Below are 23,082 nucleotides of genomic sequence, written 5' to 3'. Positions count from 1 at the left end.
GTCCTTAACTACTGCACCACAGTGCCTCCCCCACCTGTGTGGCTCCTGTGGAGAAAGACCAGACCTAGAGAAAGATTAAAGAGTGGAAACTGGCATATTAAATGACCTCTTCAACATGGAAGCTCAGGAAAAATCTAGGTTGACTCCAGGTCTCCAGCTAGTGAACAACAAGTACCACCTGTCAGGGTATCGTGTGCAGAAGGGGAAGTAAGTTTGAAGGGCATGATAGTGCATGAAGTTTGGTCACATGGAGTTTTAGGTTCCTGTGGGATGTATAACTCATTGTCCATTATCAATATAAATTGATTACAAATACAATGGAGAGAAAAAAAATCTGTAAGTAAGGGTATTTTCTTTATAACCAAACATTTCCATCTTTTCTCATTGCAGCATTTTTTTTTAAAGATTTTATTTATTTATTTGACAGACGGAGATCACAAGTAGGCAGAGAAGCAGGCAGAGAAAGAGAAGAGGAAGCAGGCTCCCTGCTGAGCAGAGAACCTGATGTGGGGCTCGATCCCAGGACCCTGGGATCATGACCTGAGCCAAAGGCAGAGGCTTTAACCCACTGAGCCACCCAGGCGCCCCTCATTGCAGCATTTTTAACTTAGATTTTCTGACAAGATCCTGAACTGTATGATATACTATAAATCTTTCAATCGGCATGGAAGTGGTATATAATGAGGTAGCTGAAAAATATTAGGAACTAGAGAAAAATGGAAAGGGACTTGTATAATTGTACTCACAATTACTAATTATAATAATTAGTAAGTAACTCAAAGGTAGTGATATTTTTCTTGGATATAATAAGATATTTTAAAATCACCTTATAGGTAACAGTATTAATTGTAAGGAACAAGGCTAACTTCATGCATAGGTGGGGTAAGCATTTATTCGCCTAATTCAAGGGACTGTTAAGTGAAGGTGCCCACCAGCCCCATCTGGTCCCAGTCTTCAGGAAGTCCCCTCCTGAGATGCTTCAGCACCGGAAACTACACTGTGTGAATAATATAGTCTGAGCTACACATGCCCTACAAAGTGAAACCTTCTCCCTTGCAGAGAAAGCCTTTGAAAAGTAGGGAATGGGAATATGTGCGATCCAGAGTTTTTTCATCTTGCTATGAAATTATTAGGTGGATTTTCTCTGTTTCCTAGAGGAAAGAGACCAGGTGGCATGAGTCTGTTAGATAGGGGAAGATGCTGGAAGGAGAGGAGATGACACTAAATAGGGTTCTGATTTTAAATTTTTTATCTGCTTTGATTACTTATAGCTAGCACTCACTCAGTGCTCCACATATGCCAGTCTCCCACGCCCTTTTCTTGTTTAATCACCAGAGCCAACTCCGTTAGGTATAGGCACTCCATTTTACAAATAAGAACGCTGACTCACCGAGATCACATTATCCAAAGTCACAGTCACTGAGAAAGCAGGTATCTGAGTCTGTGCAAACTGTAGAACCTACACTTCTTAACTACTGTATACCTTCATTAAATGGATTATTTCACCCAGAGCCTACTTTGCTAGAGGAGCTCAACATTAGAAATCTAGTAAAGCTTTAGGGTTTTATTAAATGTGGCTGAAAACAAAAATCCAGTGCAAAATCCACTTAATAAAACTTTGCATAAATACTTTTTCATTGTCCCTGTGTTGACAATTTATTATGCAAGGAGTTTTTGTCTTGCCCTGGTACTTTGTATATGTTTGTATTAAACAAGCTAACTAACTTACATTTATAAATAAATCATGTCACAATAGACCATAGATTTAATACTAGAGAAATACTTTTGATGGTTTTTTTTAACGAAGATAAACCCAGTTCAAGACAGTATTAAATATGAAGCAACTTTTTGCTGGGCTCCTGGATGGCTCAGTTTGTTAAGTGGCTGCCTTCAGTTCAGGTCATGATCCCAGGGTCCTGCGTTCAAGTCCCACATCGGGCGCCCTGCTTGGTGGGGAGTCTGCTTTTCCCACTGCCTCTACCTGCCACTCTGCCTACTTGTGCTCTCTCTCTCTGTCAAATAAATAAAAATCTTTAAAACAAAACAAAAACAGTTTTTGCTACTTTGATAACATACTGCTATATGGCTTGTAATAAGTCATTGCCCCTCATTCTGCCTAATTTTCTCAATGTAGCCAGTGAATTCCCAATAATTTTGTGAATTTTTTATGATGAGCATAAAATAGGAAATATTTGTCGTTTCAGTCTGAGACACAGCTATAGACACATTTTTCAAAATTAAAAACTGTGGCGAAAATATAGCATAGAGAACATAGTCAATAATATTGTAATAACATTGTATGGAGAAAGATGGTGACTACAATTTAACTGTGGTGAGCACTGGATAATGTATAGAATTGTCAAATCACTATTTTGTGCACCTGAAATTAATACAATGTTGTATGTCAACTATATTTCAATAATAATTCTTTTTAAAACTATATTGCCATCTTTTATTTGTTTGGAGAAATTAGATACTTTATGTGAGTATATTTTGCAAATAAATGAAACAATTAGGTAGGTTTTATATGAAGTAGCTTTTACTTTGTTCTTTCCCTTTTATTATTACCTTTTCTCCTTTAATTATCCAGGGGCATCATTGTGACTTTGTGCTTTAATAAAGTAAAGCCCTTAGAGGCCCTGGTATGTTTCATTTGTCCCTTCATTCTCTCCCTTCCCTGCCCACATCCCAATCTATTTTGGAGTAACTGAGTAGGAGCTGCCAGAGCAAACCTGGCGCTCGGGCTTATTAAATCAGAATGCTTCATTATATTCATCGTGGCTCTCAGACTTCAGTATGCCTCAGAATCACATGGAGGGCTGGTTAATACTAAATTGCTGGGCCTCCTTTCAGAACTTCTGCTTCAGTAAGTCTGGGGTTAGGTCCAAGAATTTGCATTTCTAATAAATGCCCCCATGATGCTAGTAACGCTGATGTGGATGGAGGGACCACTTTGAGAACCACTGGGCTTCATAAATAATACGTATTAATGAGAGCAGTTACATTTTTCCTTCAAAGAATATGGACTGTGTTCCATGGATTCCCTTGTTTTTGCCCTAAATACTAATCACTTTCAAACTTCCAGAGCTGCCCATCAGTTCTTATGGACTGTGTTTCAGAAATGAATTCCGTATCTGTATTCTTAATTATTTGTACATTTTCATCTTCCCTCAACCTTTTCTCCTCCATACCTGGTGTTTTGATACCCTGTGTTCCACTGCACCATGATTCTTTTTTGTGTCTCTTCTGCTAGAGAAGCTGGGCATGTCCATGTGCCTAGATACAAAAGTATCTAGAGAAGTACACAGGAAAGTTAATTATTTAACCCCAGAACCAAAATAAAGGAATAGACATTTGAAAATGTCCTTTCTCCCTTTGCAGTTTGGGATTATAGAGTTCTTAACCATAAGGGGGACTGAAACTAACCATATCATGTTGAGACTTAGGTAATGAAATTATATTGCTGATTTACTTATTTTTCTCCCATATAGATATCATCTTGTTTTAAATGTCTTCCAAAATGAATGTCTATTAAAATAAATTTCTTTTTTAAGACTAGCCCATTGATAAGATAGGTTACGTAGTTAATTATGTACATATTTATGTTACTATTTTATCTGTTATCTTTTGTAAACTTTGCACTTTTTTTTTTTTTTTAAACCAGCTATTCCCCCGAAGGTGTACATGGTTATACGTAATGAACAATTGCTTACTATCAATATCTGGTAAGTCTTAGTTTTTACATATCTTACAATTATTCTTATTTATGTTACTAGCTTTTATTATCATGGTTATTTTTCTTTACAGGTAAAGCTTCTCAGCTTTATTCCCATAATTTACCAGGGCTTTTTGATTATGCAAGACAAATGCAGAAGTTACCTGTGGCTATTCCAGCACACAAACTCCCTGACAGGATATTGCCGAGGTAACTTTACATTTACTTATGTGTTATCCTTAGGGGTAGTATGTTAATTAATTCTAAATAACAGTTATACTACAGAAATTGAAAAAAGCACTCAGTTTGGGTTAGTAGAAATCATGTGTAATGAAAAAACCGTGAGAGGTAATATATTTTCACAAGAACTGGAAGCACCTCTAGAATTTTAAAACTGATTAGTGTTTTTTACAAGGTTAAAACTAATTTTTTTCCTATATTTGCTAGTAATTTTCCATCCCATCAGTGCTTTTGACGTACCATGTTAATTTGAATAAAGTGAATTTTTTTCAAAGTACAGTTTCTAAACTTAGAAAATCAAAATGATTTATTAAATCAAGGTTTACACATTAGAAGATAATTATTTAGGAATTGAGGGGTTTTGCTTTTCTCCTTTCAGGAATTTTTCATTATGCTCTCTCTTTCTTTGGTTATTATCATATTGTGCCTCATTTGTTGACCAAAAGGTCTTTGGAGTCTAGTATAAACTGTATTTTGAGAAAACATTGTACTGTAGCCATTCTTCCTTTACCACCTCAGTTGTAGAGCAACTTATCTACACCCTTGGCTTTCAAGTACCTTGAAAAGCTGTTGTTCTCAATTGCTGAGTTTACAGTAGAGTTAAAATTTGCCCCATTGTGCAAAAGACTTTAAACTTAACCTTTTTGATAAAAATCATTAAAAAATTATACCTCTTGCTTTTCTGTCTTCTTAAAATAGATTACATTGAGTTTAACTGGATCTTTTCATGATGACTCAAGAGTTGCAACTCTGGACTTGATTTATGATACTTATAATATCTACAACTGGAGTTAGCTATTATCAGCCCCAAGAATGGGGTTAGGGCGTTTCTTTCTTCAGATAGTGTTTGTCTGTCCCTCTTTTTCTCCCAGCTGCCACTTGGTGCTGTTGATTTTCTGTCCTCTTATATAGCACTTCTCCATCTAGTTGTCTAACTTGATAATCCTAAATTCCTCTGGCCATGGAAACTGACCATGGGTGGCTCAGTTGTTAAGTGTCTGCCTTCAGCTCAGGTCATCATCCCAGGGTCCTGGGATTGAGTCCTACATCAAGCTCCCCGCTCATCGGGGAGCCTGCTTCTCCCTCTCCCTCTGCCACTCCCCCTGCTCATGCTCTCTCTCTGTCAAATAAATGAAATCTCTAAAAAAAAAAAAAAATACATATATATATATATATATATATGTATGTATGTAAGGTACAAGAGCCCTCCAAGGAGTATAAAGCACATAAATTTTAATGTATTCACTTATTTTTATATCATTTTGTCAGCTTTGTGAGACATTTGGAGCTTATTTGAGCTTATTTGTAGCTGTGTTCAATTTTTCAAATTTTACTGAATATATCAGATGTGCAGAAAGTTTCCTAATATTCACATGAGACAGAATTGAATGATGTATTACCTCTTCCTTTAAGGAATTTCCGTAGAAGATGATGCTACCTCTAAGAGTACTTTAGATCTGGGCTGTTACGTCACATAATGTTGTGTTAGTCTTCAGTGTTAGTAACACTCAGCAGTGTGTTCTCACTTTCTTCAGTTGTGTTATCAAGAAGTCAGTTGTAAAATCTACTCTCAATTCTCTCATTTACTGGCTGGAAATCTGAGAACTTTTTTTGCATGATAAAATTTTGTGTGTGTATTAGTACCAGCTCTTCTACTGTAAAGTGAGCACAAATTAAACTTCCTTTGAGCATCTTGTAATGTCCTGTGGTTCTCATTATAAATCTAAGTACTCACCATTTGGTACTGTAAAGCTGCTTTAGTAAAGAGTAGGCTTTGGGATCTAGTTAGACTTGATAAATCCTGCCTTGTTCACTTAGTAGGTTTGGGACCTTGAATAAATTATACAACCTCACATCTGTAAAATGGAACCAGTATGCCTATCTTGTAAAGTTGTTTTTAAAATGATAAATTATGTATGTAGAGTATTTGCCACGGTTTCCAGCACCTAGTAGGCTCTTATTAAGCAGATCTGTTGTCGTCATTGTTAGGCATGGTAATTTGAACTATGTCTGTAACGTAACCTAAAATAGCTTACAATAAATAGACTGAGAATGTTGGTTCACTTTGGATTCTAGTTAGCTGGGTGCTGGTAAATAAATTTTACTGCCTTATTATAAAATCATGACTTAAAAGTAAGGTAAGTCTATATAGATCACTGGAGAAAATTATAAACTTTTTTAATATTTCGGTGTGCTGCTCGCAGCTCTTCTGAGTAGTTTCATTATTGTTAACCCTCAGTTGTACTTAGTAGTTGATCTTGTATTGACTACGTAGTATTCTTTACAGTCTTTCAGAACCTTGCAGTCAGTTAATCCTCCTGGGTTTTGACAGATTCAATAACTTAACCCCTTAAGTAACCTTGGGACCCAGGGGACAATTTCGTAAGTGTGGACTGGGAGCATTAAGTTTGTTGCAGTGGAAATTTATCAAGACCTTGATTCAGACTTTTTTAAAACCCTAAAAAGCACTTTGGTTCAAGCAGTTTACTTAATTTAAAGGTATGGGGAATTTTTGTTTTGTTTTAGCTATATGAAATTTCACTGTTTATAAGGGGGTATTTTTATAAATATTAATGTAATGCATGAATTGGAACATAAAACTCTTCCCAATATTAATGTAGTTGATGGGAACAATAGGTGCTTTAACCCAAAATTTGAAATCAAGGTATTCTAGATCATCATTGTCATTTAGTGCCTCAGTATCTGACGAATTTGTCATTGTTTAGGTACCATAATAATTAACAAAATTCTAATTCACACAGATAATGTACTTACAAGTGGTAACATTTTAACAGCTTCTCTTGCAAGCTCAGAATACTTTTTAGTGAAACTGATCCAGAATTATAAAAGAAAAGTAGATTTCTTTTTTCGAAGTTGAATCAATATGAACACTACAGTTAGACTTAAGACACTAGATTAGAATTCTTTCTTCCTAGAATTGCTAACTGTATGACCTTGAGGAAATTATTAAATCTAACCCTCAGATTTCTGTGCTGTGACCTATCTCGTGGCATTATCAGAGGGACTGACACAGAACATGTGAAATTCATGGCAAACAATAAGGTCTTATTTGTAAATGTTAGCAATAGTTATTAAAGATTTTTATAAATAAACATTAGCATATAAAACATATTAAAAGCTAAAGTTACAATACCTCAGCATTATATGCTTGGTTATTACTCAGCTGCCAGTTGTACGGTGACAGGAACACCCATCAAGATTATTCTGAGCTTGTTTGGAATGGTAGTGAGCATCACATGCATGCTTTACTATTTTATTACCAGCAAAGCACAGCTCTGTTTTGTTTTGTTTTAAAGACATGCAGAGCAATGACATCTAATCTGTGGCACATTTACAATTGTAAAAGAAGTTTAAATATGTGTACAGAAATGGGGAAGTATAATTTGACATTTGCACAACCTTGTACTAACAGTCTGTTTTATTAACTTTCATTATAAAAGACATTTGAGTTTATGTATTTTTTTTAATTTTAGTTTTAAAAAATAATTTTAAATGGATTTTTACATACTTAAGTTTGAATCAGATATTTGTAGAACCCCGACCTTTGCCAGAAAATCTATATCCCATTCTTCTGAGTAGAGAAATAAAAACGTCTAAAAAAAAGTTCTTAAAAATCCTTTTAGTGGTAAGACATTTTACATAGCTTCAGCTTATTATATGTGCTAAAAATATATTTCCTCAGTTTATGGCTTATCTTTTTACTTTCTTAGTGGTATCATTTAGTAAACCAAAGTTTATATTCAACAAATTCATTAAACAAATTGCCACCTGTAGTTTGTGGTGGTAGGGATCCATCCATGAAAAAGTATCAAAGTATATTAATATTTTCCTGTATAATTTGTCCTTTTTGCATTTTTTAAAGAAATCCCAAGTTCTCTTCTTCTAAATCTAAATATTTTATAGTCTTATTTTTCCATACTTTAATAAATCCTTAATCTACTTGGAATTGGTTGGAGGAGGGATAAGAAACAGATCAAATGTATTCTTAATTTTAATAGATGACCTAGTAGATTTAACAACTCATCCTTTCTGCACTGATCTGTAATGATACCATTATCATATACTAACTTCACCTACATGTATTATATATTCATTTTCATTTACATTTAGGAAATTTGCTGTATCAGCAAAAATCCCTGAAACCAAGTGGTGTCAGAAATGTTGTGTTGGTAAGTAAACTGTTCCATAACATGTAGCTCTCCTGCTTTGCAGAATAGATAAGAAAACAGTGTGAGGCTCATTTTTAAATCTAGTATAAAATAGTACTTCTCCAGGGCATTCTGCCAGTTATAGTTTATTTTTCCCCCTTAAGTAAAACAAATGTCTTGGCCATTCAGTCTCCATGTAAACTAAACCTTATATAGTACCTTGCACGTAACAGTTGTTTTGCAGATAATTTATTGACTGGATAAATGGAGAAAGTAGGATGACTTTTATTACAGCACTTTATCATACCCTGTTCTCCAGGGGTCCTGCTCCTTATCCGCTCACATGCTGCTCAGTAATGGCTTAAGAGACTGCATTTATTCATTCAGCGTATGTTTTCATGCCTTTAATATGTAAAACCTTATGCCTGTGACGTGAAAGTTGTAGTCTCCCTGTTCAAACACCACAGTCCTAAAGTCTTCTTCCTCCCCCATCACAACCAGTTGTTTTATTTGCATGTGGCAAAAGCAAAAAAGAGTTTCCTTGCCTTGCTTTAAAAACCTCTGAGGCTTTATTACTTGTAAACCTGTATTTCGGGAGTTGAGCAGTAACGTCTTCATGTCACTAGAACCAAAGCATCACTGCCTCTGAACATTACCACCTCAGTTACCTGTCCCTCGGTGTGCCGGAGTGTCTCAGTTTGGCGGCTTCTCCCCAGATGTACTGCGGAGCCTTCCTTCGGGATCTTGTTGCCGCACCTAACCTCCCTGCTGCCGTGAGACCTAAAATCTTTCTTCCCACAGCCAGACCCCATAATAACCACCCGTTTCGTGTGTGCATAAGACAGAAGTCCTGCTCGTGGTGGAGGAGGTTCCAGCTCTTACTGAAAATGTTTTCACCCTGCAATCTAATTAGGAAATTGAACTCCAGCCAGCTGTTGTTCGTTTGTGTTCAGAGCATGCGACTGCTGTTGTTAGGACTTTCTGTATGATAAGAGAACTTACATATACTTTTTTGCCTTGACAGTGCGAAATCCTTACACAGGCCATAAGTACCTATGTGGGGCACTTCAGACTAGCATTGTTTTATTAGAATGGGTTGAACCAATGCAGAAATTTATGTTAATTAAGGTAAGCATGAAAAGCAACCTCAGTCATTCTTAGTATAAAAGCTTCGTTAATTTTCCTGTTCTTTCAAAAAAACAAAAAAACATTTTTTTCTTTTTTCCCCGTTTCTTCTCAAGCTAATTTCATGAGTTTGTTTTGTGTGGCAGAGTAGTGAAAAGCTGCCTGATTGTAAGGGAATCAGTTGGCCAGATAGAAGTTTTAAAAGAGACTAGAGAAGTAGTTCAGGAAAATGGCAGTAGGAGTGAGAAATAGCCTTTCACAGACAGTCTTGTGTCCAGAACAGGAGGTGTGAAGAAGCAGTGTGGTGTTGTTTAAATATATTCTCTGGTTGACCCACTCCATCACAGAGGAACAACCTACAGGTTGGCATTTGGCCTAACAGGACTAGGGATAACCATAAAGAAAGGGAACTTATTTATTTGAGTTCTGTGCTTAACTGTTTATTTGCCCAGGCCTTCCCATGTGTGGGTTGTTTTGGGGTTTTTTTTGTGTGTGTACACGTAAATTTCTCTAGAATTTTTAATTAACGAATATTCTTTAAAATAGTTAATATTACTCAGTTGTAACTTAAAATTGGAGGAAAAACTAATAAAATGGTTCACTCACACCAGGGAAATACCAAACGAATTTTTTAAAGCTGATTTCTTTGCTGTTTAATATAAATTAAATAGTCTTATTTCCTGAGCATTTGAGATCTCCCTGGAACTTGGGGTCAGAATATAATTGGAGTGGATTCTTCCTAAATTTTATAATACAGCATTAAGGTATTTAAAGTATTGGATTCCTATTATTTAAATTTCTACAAGTGACTAAGGAATCTGGTTTTAATTTCATACCACTATTTATTAACCTCAACATTAAGTAGGGTAAAGAAATGGAAAAATAGCTTCAAGAGATTTGAACCATTGAGGTGCTATTGCCACAAATCACTGAAACAAAAATTGTTTAAACCAAAAGCTGAAGGGGAAAAGTAAGTAACCATATAAACTGTTTAAAGCAAAACTTCTGGATACAGCCCATTTATGGCAAAAAACTGTTTTGTTCTTAGCTCCTCTTTGTTCTTGCCTTTTTGACAAAAGCACACCTTCTCCTAGATGGGAGTGGTCAAGGGCACGCCGTTTGATTTTTCTGCAACCCTTCCGTTCCCTGTCTTCTTCCTACCTTTACCCCTTTAGTCTATTTTAGATATATCCTCTCTATTCCTTTCATTCCTAACCTCTGTCGGAATGAAAAATAGTTTCACTCTATCAGTGTTCAGAGATACAGTCTGATTAAACCTAAGGATGAATGAATTTTTTGTGTTACCTGATATGTTATACCACTTATCCTAACATAACGGAAGACCCTTTTCTCTGTTAAAGGAATTTTAGGTATGAAGAACACGCAGGAGAAAATATATACTTAGAAGACATGGGGAGCATAAAAATTACCCATCCACATCTTCTCTTTTCCACGACTTCTGTAGTCCAGGGTAGCCTGGCTCTGACTAATTTAATGAGGCCTGTTGCTAGTGTTCTAAGATACTATAATTGACTTAGAATACAGTCTCCCTCAAGACTTCCCACCTTCCCATTTTTCTTAAACTCCCCGAGCTCTCTGTAGGCTCTTACCCCGAATCTTAACCCAATTCTCCTTCCCCTGTCTCTCTCTTCAAGATATTGTGGGTATTTTGTTTCTGTATTTGACTTTATTGTGACTAGTGTTTATGATGTTTCTATTCTACAGTCTTATAAGATATGTTCAAAAACATTTTTATCCTTTCTGTAGTCTTCCTTCCTCTTAATGACATTTTTGACAGTTTTTGCTTCATTAGACTACATTTTCATCAAAAGTAAAAGTTGGAAATTAAAGACCTTGCCAGCAAACAATTATGTATTTATTACAAACCAAGCACAGTGCTTTTTAACTACAGAGACAAAAATAAAATATAGTCATTGGCCTCAAGGACCAACACCATTAGTAATTGGATTTAGAGCTCTTAGACAGGAGTTCTCTTCTGTTAATGACTTAACAATACAGTATTAGAAGCTAAATAGAATTATTCACAATCTCTTGGTTTTCTTATTTGCTGACAAAAAAAGTTAAACAGAGGCATTGTTTCCTGCTTTACTGCTCTTATCACATTTCAAAGAGAATTATTTTAAATATTTTGCCTTATTAAAAATCTGACTGATTTTAGGCAAAGCCTATTCCCCAGGTAATAGAAGAGCTTCTAGAGAGGGGGTTTGATGAGAAGTGTCTATAGCCATGGGATGGAGGTGGTCTGGCAGTCCCAGGGAAGGAGGGGATATGGATGGGAGCAGCAGGCGCACAGAGAGCTTCACCTTCTAGGTGCGAGGACCACATTGTATTTTCTAACACTCTGAGAATAGTAGTTATGGTAGCCCCAATTCACCTGTTTCTTTGTTCCAGACTTCATTATCTTTAGAATTTACAAGTTGCTAGATTAGAGAATAAATTCAGTAGCTTTATTAAATACGAATAATGCTAACCGTTTGGGAAATAAAATGAAAATACAGCCCATTTATAAGAACAACAAAATATAAATATATTAACAGCGGGCTTATTAAAGTATGTATAAGACTTGATATTTTTTGGAAAAACAACTTTTTACTGTGAAGAATATTGCTAGCAGCTCAGAACACCCCATGATCCCCCCCGCCAAGTCAGCTCCCTTACTTTCCATTTTTACTGTATAAGCACGCACCCCTAAACATTAGAGTTAATTTTACTTGATTTTTCGACAGCATGTAAGTGGAATCATAAAGTATGTATTCATTCGTGTCTGGCATCATGTTTGTGTCGTTGTTGGGATACAGCTGTAGTCATTCATTTTCATCGCTCTAAGTTCCCATTGTGTGAATATGCTGAATATGCCGTCATTTTATCTGTCTACTGTTGATGGGCATTTGGGTTACTTCCACTTTTTTGTCATTTGAACAGTACTGCTGTGAACATTTCTGCATATGCCTTCTATCCACATGCACACTCATACTGTCTAGAACGTATAACCAGAGCATTATTGCAGGGCCCAGAGGAATGCGTATCTTCAATGGGAACAGATAATGTAGTTAACCTGTGTGGCTGCACCGTGTAGGTCATGCTCCAGTCACCTCGTGAGCATTCGGCTGCTCCTCTCCTGGTAACACTTGTTATTGTCAGTCATTTCATTTTAGTCATTCGGGTGGATATATATAGTCTCTCGTCGTTTAATTTCCTGATCACTGATGATGTTAATGGTCTCCATCTATTTTTCTAAATTTACAAAATATGAACTTATTTAGTCCCCTCGTAGCAATATAAAAATAATTTTGAAGTTGTGTGAAATTAAAATTGTTTACTTTGTAACTGAGTTCGTGAATAGTCACTTGAGCTATAAGGCTAAATTTCTCTCATTTGTGGTTTTTTTCTGTCCACTTCCAAGAGGAGTGCTGCTTGCTAATTAGCATTTCAGCGCTCTGACCCATGTTTGCTTGGTTGGATAAGAAGATGGAGAATAACAAGCGCGTCAAATTGGGCAGCAGAAGGCTCTGCCACAAAGGGGTGGGCAGTGCTAGGTCAGTCACCAAATTTCTGGGTCTCTGTTTCCACCTCTGAAAAGTGAGGGTTGAACAGGTGATTTGTAAGTTTCCTTCCAGCCCTAATGTCTTAAAATGATGTGATTTTTTTACTTAAAAAAGATTTACGGTGCTAGTTTTTCTGCATATCCAAAGTTTCTATGACAAAAAGCAATCTTTGTAGTAGAGAGTTATGTTCTATATTTTCATAGAGCTAAAAATTCTTAATAGTGTTCTCATGAAATTATTTGGCTTTTATTTTCCTTTGTTTAAGATACTTTCGTTTCTCTCTCCAGCACATAGATTTTCCCATACCGTGTCCACTTAGAATGTTTGAGATGCTGGTAGTCCCGGAGCAGGAGTACCCTTTAGTCTGTGTTGGTGTCAGTAGGGGGAGAGACTTCAACCAAGTGGTTCGATTTGAAACAGTCAATCCAAACTCTACCTCTTCGTGGTTTACAGAATCAGGTTTGTGATTTTTACTGAATTATTAAGGCCAACATATTTGATTTTATAAGTAATAAATTTACCATATCTCTTATTAGGCAAAAACAGTGCATAAAAATCCAATCTAGAATAACTTATTAAACTGGAAAAAGAGAAGATGGCTTGCTTTAAAATAGCGAATTTGTTTGAAGCATTTGAAACATCATGTGTCCCCCCAACCTGAGTGTGCTTCGGAATCACCCAGAGGCTTGTTGGCCCCCACTGCCAGAGCCCTTCATTCACCTGCTCTGGAGTGGGACCCATGAATTTTCATTTCTGTGTGTTCCCAGGTAGCACTGATGGAGTTGATACAGCAGCCACACTTTGAGAACTACACATATACACATACGTCCAGGCCTAGAAAAGTTGATTGAAATAAAAGGAAAAACTACATTGAGTATCATTTATTTTCCATTTTACCTCTGTAATTGATACACGGGTACTATGCAATAACTTTAATAAATGTTTATTGATTTACAACTAGGATATAAATTATAACTAAACAGCGATTTCTGAAATATTAGAGGGTACTTGAAAATAATTTGACCTGTGTTGTCCAGTTGCATAGTAGATCTTTCCTTCATAGTATCTTAGGAAATATTTCCAATTAATGAGCTTTTTACAGAAATTTGGTGATAGTTGAAACCTTCAATTTTGTTGTAGTCAGTACATTAATAAAACTTGTGTTTCATGGTAAATAAGTCTGATTGAACTTTTACACTTTAAAAAAAGTGACCTGAACAATCTTTTCTTTTTTCTTAATGTTTAAAGCACTGTGCTTATTATGGAGCTCTTTTTGATATATTTCCCTTAAAAATAACATTGTACAGGGACGCCTGGGTGGCTCAGTTGGTTAGGCGGCTGCCTTCGGCTCAGGTCATGATCCCAGCATCCTGGGATCGAGTCCCACATTGGGTTCCTTGCTCAGCGGGGAGCCTGCTTCTCCCTCTGCCTCTGCCTGCCACTCTGCCTGTGCTCGCTCGCTCTCTCTCCCTCCCTCTCTCTGACAAGTAAATAAATAAAATCTCAAAAAAAAAGAATAACATTGTACAATGTTTTGCTATAAATAGTGGCTGTTTTAGAAGGCACTTTTTATGTATTTAGAGAATTGGGGGGAGGGGCAAGGGTCAAGAGGGACAGGGGAGGTTAGGGAAAATTTTAACTGGGCGCTGTGTGCAGTGCAGAGCCCGACATAGGGCTCAATCTCATGACCTGAGATCATGGCCTGAGCCAAAACCAAGAGTCACGCTTAACTGACCAAGCCACCCAGGTGCCCCTAAAAGGCAGTTTTTAAAGCTTTTGCAGAGGCCCTTTGTCAGAGTCTTTGGGTTCTTAGAGAAATATTAAGAAGCCAGTTTGGCAATAAATACTGATTTTTCAGGAGTTTGTTGAAACCTGAATGTTCACAGAAGGAAAGAAACTAAGTGTTGAGGATTTTTTGGCAGTGAAAAAAATCACAAACACATTTACAAAAACCTAGAAACAATTACATGACTTACTGAAGCCCAGGACACTTGACAGAGCTTTCTTTTAAGGATACATTGTTGAAGGGAAACATGGTTGGCCTCTGGCAACATATGTGGCTTCTGTAGCTCCCCCAAATTGTACTGTATTCTCCCTTAGACACCCATCTTCCCTCTCAGACAGCGGGTGCACTCCTGCTTTCCTGATCTCTTTCCTATTTATTAGGAAGGCATTGTTGGCTGACTGGTACTTAAGCGTTAGTGAGTTTCAGTTAATGCATTTCTCCTGAGCATTTTAATTTTAAATCCTTTTCTACTAATTGTTAAATGAAGGGCTTAATCTCTATGCAAAAGAATTTTATGCAGCTGTGGGTACCTTCCTTCTTTGGAACTTTTTATTTCATTCTCTTAATGTAAGGAAATCCCTTTATTAGAGGTTAAAAATGATAAGTATAACTCATCTCTTGTTTTGAGATGATGTGATAAAAATTGAGTGAAAGAGAAAGTATAGTTAGACTTTAGAATTATATGAAATTCTAAGCCAGTTGTTTCTTAAACTCTGCTGCAGTTAGAATCTACCTTTGGAAGCTTTTAAAACTTTCTGATGCCTCAAGTCATACACACCTCCAATTAAATAGGAAGATCTAGAGGTGGCAAGTAGGCATCAGTATTTGTTAAAGATCTCTAGATAATTCCAGTGTTTGGTAACTAAGTGATACAAGCAGTTAGTAAAAACTCATTTTATTGACTTTCTCTCTGGTAATACTACACTGGCTTCCTGAACTGAAGTAGATTGTATATATATGTTCATATTGTTAATTTTCACCATGTGTATAAGAGCTACAAAGATCGGATTTGCAGGAGGCCTATTCCGTGTTCTTTCAGCCCTGGTTGGTTACAGAAGTACCAGGTCTAAAACACATTTGAACATCTGAAATATGACAGTCCTTGCTGGGATGGCCTAAGACTAAACACTATGGGAAGTAGAAAACAGTAGACTATAGATTATCAGACTCATTCTGCAGGAAATACAAGGCCAGAAACAAAGGCCTATAGCTCAGCAATTTCAGTTTTGATGTTCATACGAAGTTTGGGATATCCTACTTTTCACTTTATGGCAAATCATTTAAGTATTCTCAATTTGTAAGAACTTTGATAAATCATTACAATAATGCCTCTTTGCATTTTGGTAATACTTCACACTTCTCAAAATACTTCAGTTTTAATTCATTTGTACTTGAAATAATTTGTTTGACTCTCATTCATTCACTCAATAAGTATTTATTGCATGTAGTGCTGGGCACTTCGATACAGTGATGGACAAATCCTAGTTCCTGGCCTTCTGAGCTTAAAAGCAGAAATCGTTCATAACCATAATGTGGAAGATTAGACTCCTGATTTCACAAAGTAATGGAAATAATGACATCACCAGTAGGAAGGACAACGGTTACAACGGTCAGCCCTCCACCGAGTGCCCACTTCATTTAGCGCCACATTGGAGTTTAGACCCAAGCAGCCTTGCTCAACCACTGCACACGTATAACTAAAAATTTAAACCTATTTCCAATTCAGTGATGTTCAGAATTCTTGTTTTTACATCTCTGTGCTTTCAGTGTTATTTTATGTATAAGTTCATTGAGTTTGTTTGTGTTACAGATAGCCCACAGACAAGCGTTACTCATGTTACCCAGCTGGAGAGAGATACCATTCTTGTATGCTTGGACTGTAAGTTTTTATTTATGAGCATCTTATTTTAACGTGTTTTTTTAAATCTTGGTTTCTGAGTGACTTTTCCCCCACCTTCTTTAGGTTGTATAAAAATAGTAAATCTTCAAGGAAGATTAAAATCTAGCAGAAAATTATCATCTGAACTCACCTTTGATTTCCAGATTGAATCAATAGGTAGGTGAAAGTTTTGTATTTCTTGTTTGATTACAGGAAGAGCTGCTTAAAATAATTTACCTGATAATTATCTGAAATTATAGAAAGATATTACTAAGGACACATTTTTTTTTACATACAGAATATAATGAATATGAGGTTAGTAGCGGTCTTCACTTTATACATTCTGTGAAATAGGTTAATAACTGATATAATCTGTAGTTAATGGTACCCTCCTTAGAGATCTGACATTTCTTTCTCTCTTTTTTTTTTAAAGATTTTATTTATTTATTTGACAGAGATCACAAGTAGGCAGAGAGGCAGGCAGAGCGAGGAAGGAAAGTAGGCTCTCTGCTGAGCAGAGAGGCTGATGCAGGGCTTGATTTCAGAACCGGGAGATCATGACCTGAGCCAAAGACAGAGGCTTTAACCCACTGAGACACCCAGGTGCCCCGAGATCTGACATTTCAAAAAAGAAATAAGTAAATCTTATTTTTCATAACACAGTTATGAATTCTCATTTCCTCCGAACTCCTGTAGAGTTTCCCTATAAGTACTTTAAAATTTAGGATTTATGGTATTCTCTTGTATTTTTGCTATTGTATCTGCTGATCAGAGCATTTTAGGCGTCTCCATAAGGAGATCATGGAATCTCTCTGGCATTCTCACATTTTGTTTGACTAAAGTATTTTCTTAAAAAGGATTTCAGGGGCGCCGGTGTGGCTCAGTGGGTTAAGTCTCTGCCTTCGACTCGGACCATGATCCCAGGGTCCTGGGATCAAGCCCCGTATCGGGCTCTCTGCTCAGCAGGGAGCCTGCTTCCTCCTCTCTCTGCCTGCCTCTCTGCCTACTTGTGATCTCTCCCTCTGTCAAATAAATAAACAAAATCTTTTTTAAAAATAAATAAATAAATAAAAATAAAAAAGGATTTCATACAGAATCAGTATTCTAAAATGATTAGATTCCAGAAGAATTAGGTAAGAATGATCATATATGAGATCGTGCTGAGAAAATGAATGAGAGCTAATTCAGTATTTAACTAGACACAATTTTTTTGGTCTTCATTATCAGGGAAAGATACTTGCACCTATATACGTTGGTCGAGGGTAGGGCCAAGGGCAGATATTTCATTTATTTTAATCCTGGGTCTGTTTTTACTCTCTCCTCCAACTAGAATGTCTCTCTGCCAGCAAGCAAATACTGATGGTAATAATGAGGGAAATCTCTTCAAGATGTTAGAAAGGAATCCATGCTTAAAAACACATAACCAGGGCCAAATAGCAAGACAAAGAACAGAAACTCTAAGCAGTATGCAGGCCTAAAGCCAACAGACATGCTGGGATCCTGGTGATAAAGAAAACTAAAAGTATCCCATAGGATATGGGAACCAGATTCCTTGCTTGAGGTGCCTAGTAACCAAGACTCTCCACACTAAAGCCTGATGGCTTTATAGGAGATTTTTATCCACCCTTGAAAAAGAGAGAGGTTCCCTATCCTGTATGAACTGTTTCAGATTATTGAACAAATTAGTGTTTAGCACTGATACTTAAAGTCAAGCAAGATGAGTACAGAAAACAAAATTATCCAGTCTCATGAAAATAGATTTTGAAAAAATTTAAACGAAGTACTAGCAATTAGAATTCCACATCATCAAATAATAGACTTTATCTCAGGAAAGCAAGGATGGTTCATTCAGCATCAGAAAATTTTTTATGTAATATAACACATTACATTTCAAAGTAAAAGGTCACATAATTTTTCAGTAAATACACAACACAGAAAGAATCCAAGTTATTCATGATTTAAGAAAAAAACAGCTTCTTGGAAGATTAGAAATACAAGGAAATCTTCATCTAGCAAAGGTTATTAAAAAATATACATGCTTCAGTGGTCAAACTCTCCCATTAAAGTCAAGAACAAGATAAGAATACCTGCTGTCCTCACATTTCAACATCATCTTATAAGAAAAGACAAGATAAGAAAAGGAAAGTATGAGGATTAGAAAGAAAAAAGTAAAAGATCCTTTTTTGCCAATAGTACAATTATCTGTATAGAATATATAGCTCTCTAAGTAAACTACTGAACCAGTAGGAGAATTTGGAGTTGCTGGATCTGACTAACACAAATGAATAGCTTTTCAAGTGTGCCAGAAATTATGAAATTTTTGATAGGAAAAAAGATCTCATTGACAATGACAATAAAATATGTGGAAATAAAGGTAATCCAAACATGTTTAAAACCGTTATCTAGGATATTTCAAATTATTGTTTAAAAACATAAAAGAACAAATGAAGAACCATACCATGTCCATGGATAGACAGACTACAAGAAAGGTTTCAGTTCTTTATAAGTTAAACCACACAGATGTTTTGTGCCACTTGATAAACTTATCTGAAAATTTAATGGAAGAACCAAAGGCCAAGAATAATAAAATAAATAGTAAAATAAATAAATACGTGCCCTCCTCAGTATTGAAACTTAGACAAAACCATAGTGATTAAGACAGTGTGAGATCAACACAGGGATAAATAAATAGAACAGTGGCTCTAGAAGAGAAGGCTCAGAAATGCGCCTACATGTAAATGGAAATTCACAGCATAATATGTCAGTGGAAAATGGTAGACGTTCAGCAAATGATGCTGGTACAATTGGTTATCTGCAGGAAACAAAATTGGATGTTTTCCTCACTGGATACACACAAAAATGTGTATTTAAATATGTAAATATTAAAAGCAAAACTAATATTTTTATTAAGTATATATGCCTGTGTCCCAGTAATTCTTTTTCTAGAATTAGAAAATTTTGCACATGTATTCAAAAAGAGGCACAGAATGTTTATTATAGATGGTAATAACAAAAAACTAGACTACTTAAATGTTCATCAGATCACATGTATGAAAGTTGGAAACATTCAGTATAAAGTTAGATATTCTGTAGTAATAATAAAAACAGGCATGAGAATGGCAGGCACCAAATTTATAATAGTTCTGTCAGGGAGGAAGGAAGGACTGGAATGGGATTACAGGGGGTTGTAAATGGATGCCAGCTGTATTTGGTTTTATTTAAAACAAAAGGCAAATATGGTAAAATGTTAAGATTTGATAGTTAACGTAGTGGATACGTAGGTTTCTGTGCTATTTTCATATTTTTCTATATATTTAAAATATCTTATTTCAAATATTTCCATTTTATCAAAACAAAAATTTTAATAAACAAAACTATTTTTGAAGAATTTTCTTTTTTCTTGCCTAAAAGGTGAATAAAGTCTATCTGGTGTATGTATGTTTTAAATTTCAAAAATAAAGAGGCCATGTAAATATGGAATAGCTGACATTAGTTATTAAATGAAGTATTACTATCCAAGATAGAGGGACAAAATGATGCTTATTGGTTGAACTTTTGTACTATTAACAGTAACTGAGCTGTTCTTGCCTGCTAGTTTGCCTACAAGACAGTGTGCTAGCTTTCTGGAAACATGGAATGCAAGGTAGAAGTTTTAGATCTAATGAGGTAAGTAATCTTTTAAAAATTGTGTACATTAGGGTTGCCTGGATGGCTTAGTTGTTTAAGCATCTGCCTTTGGCTCAGGTCTTGATCTCGGGGTTCTGGGATCGAGCCCCACTTCCTGCTCCCTGCTCAGCAGGGAGTCTGCTTCTCCCTCTGCCCATCCAACTGCTGCTGCTCATGGTCTCTGTCTCTTTCTCAAATAAATAAATTAAAAACATCACTTGGACAACAGTGTAGATGCTGATTCTTTCTGTCTTGAGGCACCTTTCTACTTTGTATTTCAGAAGTAATGACCAGAGTGGGCTTATAGGTAAAGGATTGCACATTACTTTTCAGCCACTATATCTCCTGTCTCTCTTAACCTGATTCACTTGACATTTGTAAGATTCTTTACCCCCCCCCCCTTAATAATAGATACCTTGGTAGAGGCATGCCAATTTATATCCTGATTGGTTTAAGACTTTATTTATTTATTTATTCTTTTTTTTTTTTTTTTTTTTTTAATTTTAGAAAAAGAAAGCATGAGAAGGAGAGGGACAAAGGGAGAGACAATCCCAAGCAGACTCTGAGTTGAGTGCAGAACCCAACACAGGGCTTGACCTCATGACCCTGAGATCATGACCTGAGCTGAAACCAAGAGTCAGGCTCTGACTGAGCCACTCAGGCACCCTGCCCCATTTCTTCCTACCTTAATTTAACTTCAAGAAAAGTTTAACTCCCAGCTCCCAAGTCCTAGGACATATTCAGTTCCGCTCAGCATTTCCTCCAGAAAGCGCTGAGCTTACAAATGTGAGCAAGATGTGGTACTTGCCCCCAGGAATATCACAGGCAAGTGAAATCATCAGAAATTCTCCCAGGACTCCCAAAACCAACCTCAGTAGTATAACTTTCACTTGAGCATTAGAGGGAAAGGAGAACCTTAGGTGTCCCAAGCAAGGAAGTCGCTCATTTGTGTCCTAAACTGTCATTCTAAGCTCAGAGTATTTCTTGTAAGCACATGGACGTTACAGCAGAGTGACCATGAGCATGGGTTCCAGAGTTGAAACACTGGGTTTGGGTCTCCACCCTGCTGTTTTGTAACCGTAGCCATGGCATATCACTTAACTTCTCTTGCCTATATTTCCCATTTGTGAATTGAGGATAACAAAATGGTACTTACTTCATTGGTTATTAAGATTAATTGAAAGGAAGCATATAATGTGCTCGGCATAATGCCCGGCTTACAGTAGGTATTCAGGAAAAGGGGGGCACCTTGGTGGCTAGTCAGCAGAGCATGCATGTGACTTTGACCACAGGGTTGTAAGTTTGAGCCCCATTTGGGTTGTAGAAACTACTTAAAAATAAACTCTCTAAAGAAAAGAAAAGAAACTTCATAGCTAATAGGTTTCTAGTACTTATTCCCACTAGAGGGCTTCTCAGGAAGATGTTTTAAAATCACCTGGGGGAATTGAGCAGGGAGATAAGAACAGTCAACAACTAATAAACACTAGGCAGAGAAAGAAAGACACCATAGGCAAGATACCAGAGAGCAGTTTAAGAAAAAGAAGTCCAGAAAAGCACCTGAGGGGCTTTTTCTTTTTTTTTTTTTAAAGATTGTATTTATTTGAGGGAGACAGAAAGAGCACAAGCAGGTGAAGGGGCAGAGAGAGAGGAGGAAGCAGGCTCCCCACTGAGCAGAAAGCCCGATATGGGGCTCTATCCCAGGACACTGAGATCATGACCTGAGCCGAAGGCAGATGCTTACCTCCCTGAGCCACCCAGGAGTCCCCTGAGGGGCTTTTTCAAACTGTTCTGGCAGCCCTTACTAAACACTGCTTCTCCAAAAGCGTTGTGTCCTTCTAATAGGCAAACCCCAAAACACATGGAAAATCAGTCATGGTGACCCACTGTTACTGTAGTGAGCAGGTTGGATTCTTCAGGTGTGCTGGGTTCCGAAAGAGGTTGAGAATTGCTGGTGCTTCCAGAATAACTAATTGTGGACATACTAATAGAATACTTTTAGTTTGGAAAGCAAATTGTTTTTTCAGCCTACAAAATTGTGGGGAGAAGTTACTGCCATTATAATTTGGAATGTTTTGCACTCAGTAAGCAACAAATCGTGGGTTTTTCTTTCTCCTGTAGACTTATCTTTAACTCCCCAACTGGTAATGGGTCACACTGAGGACTTCTTGAAGGATATCTGCCATCAACAAATACTATTTCAGGAGACTGGGGGAGATACGGGAAAGAAAAGTCATCTGTTGAGCTCTGCCTTCGCTAGGCATTGTACCCACTGCTACTTCTGAGAGCCCTGCACAACGCTAGTGCAGGGCAGAGCTTTTCCCTCTTGTTTCACAGAAGACAGAACCATTTTCAGCAAATTACTACTTGGCCCAGTGTCCTAGCCACTAAGTGGGAGAACCGGGATTCAAATTCCAGTCTTGAGTTTGTCCCATCATACTACAGTGCAGCCTTTGAAGTAAAAGGACCAGATCTAAGTGGCTTGCTGCTGCAGTGGCTTTGCTGTCAGCATTAACAGGACCGACAGCAGTTTCTGATAAATAAATGGACTGCGTGCTTGCTTTTCCATTTTTCCCTTGAGGTCTATAATTTAGTAAGTAAATAGTTTTCCTACTCTCCTCTTTTTGATTAATTCAAAATTAGGCACCTTTTTTCTAGACTAGCAAACTGATATGTCTGTGTGCTTACTTAACAGACTAACAGTCATGCAGGGATCTATTTTCATCTTAGGAATTATGTTTCTTTTCTGTAGAGTTACAAATTAAATGCCCATCTAAAATTTTGTGCCTTTAATTCCAGAAATTAAGTTTATATTTTAATTGAACAGGTAACACAAGAAATTTCAGATAACACAAGAATTTTCAGACTGCTTGGATCTGACAGGTATGGAAAGAGGTTGTATTAAACACATAGTTCTAAATGCGTTTTATAAATCCAGC

At 36.7% G+C, this 23,082-nt stretch overlaps 1 protein-coding gene across 13 annotated transcripts in view; it reads left to right on the top strand.

Moving 5' to 3' along the window:
• The window catches only part of MAP4K3 (mitogen-activated protein kinase kinase kinase kinase 3), a 192,214-nt gene that overhangs the window by 167,095 nt on the left and 2,037 nt on the right, over positions 1–23,082 (top strand). For 11 of the 13 annotated variants that reach the window (XM_045979494.1, XM_045979492.1, XM_045979488.1 and 8 more), the window contains 9 exons: positions 3,665–3,725; positions 3,808–3,925; positions 8,087–8,145; positions 9,149–9,252; positions 13,103–13,274; positions 16,412–16,480; positions 16,565–16,657; positions 20,076–20,146; positions 22,971–23,026. In XM_045979494.1, coding sequence (XP_045835450.1) covers positions 3,665–3,725; positions 3,808–3,925; positions 8,087–8,145; positions 9,149–9,252; positions 13,103–13,274; positions 16,412–16,480; positions 16,565–16,657; positions 20,076–20,146; positions 22,971–23,026 — 803 coding nt within the window. Of the gene's footprint in view, positions 1–3,664; positions 3,726–3,807; positions 3,926–8,086; positions 8,146–9,148; positions 9,253–12,277; positions 12,392–13,102; positions 13,275–16,411; positions 16,481–16,564; positions 16,658–20,050; positions 20,147–22,970; positions 23,027–23,082 lie in introns of those variants that run through there. The other 2 variants (XR_006815104.1, XM_045979496.1) reach the window with 2 other exon arrangements.

Source organism: Meles meles, chromosome 15 (assembly GCF_922984935.1).
Source record: "Meles meles chromosome 15, mMelMel3.1 paternal haplotype, whole genome shotgun sequence".
Taxonomy (NCBI): Eukaryota; Metazoa; Chordata; class Mammalia; order Carnivora; family Mustelidae; genus Meles; species Meles meles.
This window is presented reverse-complemented; position numbering and strand designations above follow the sequence as displayed.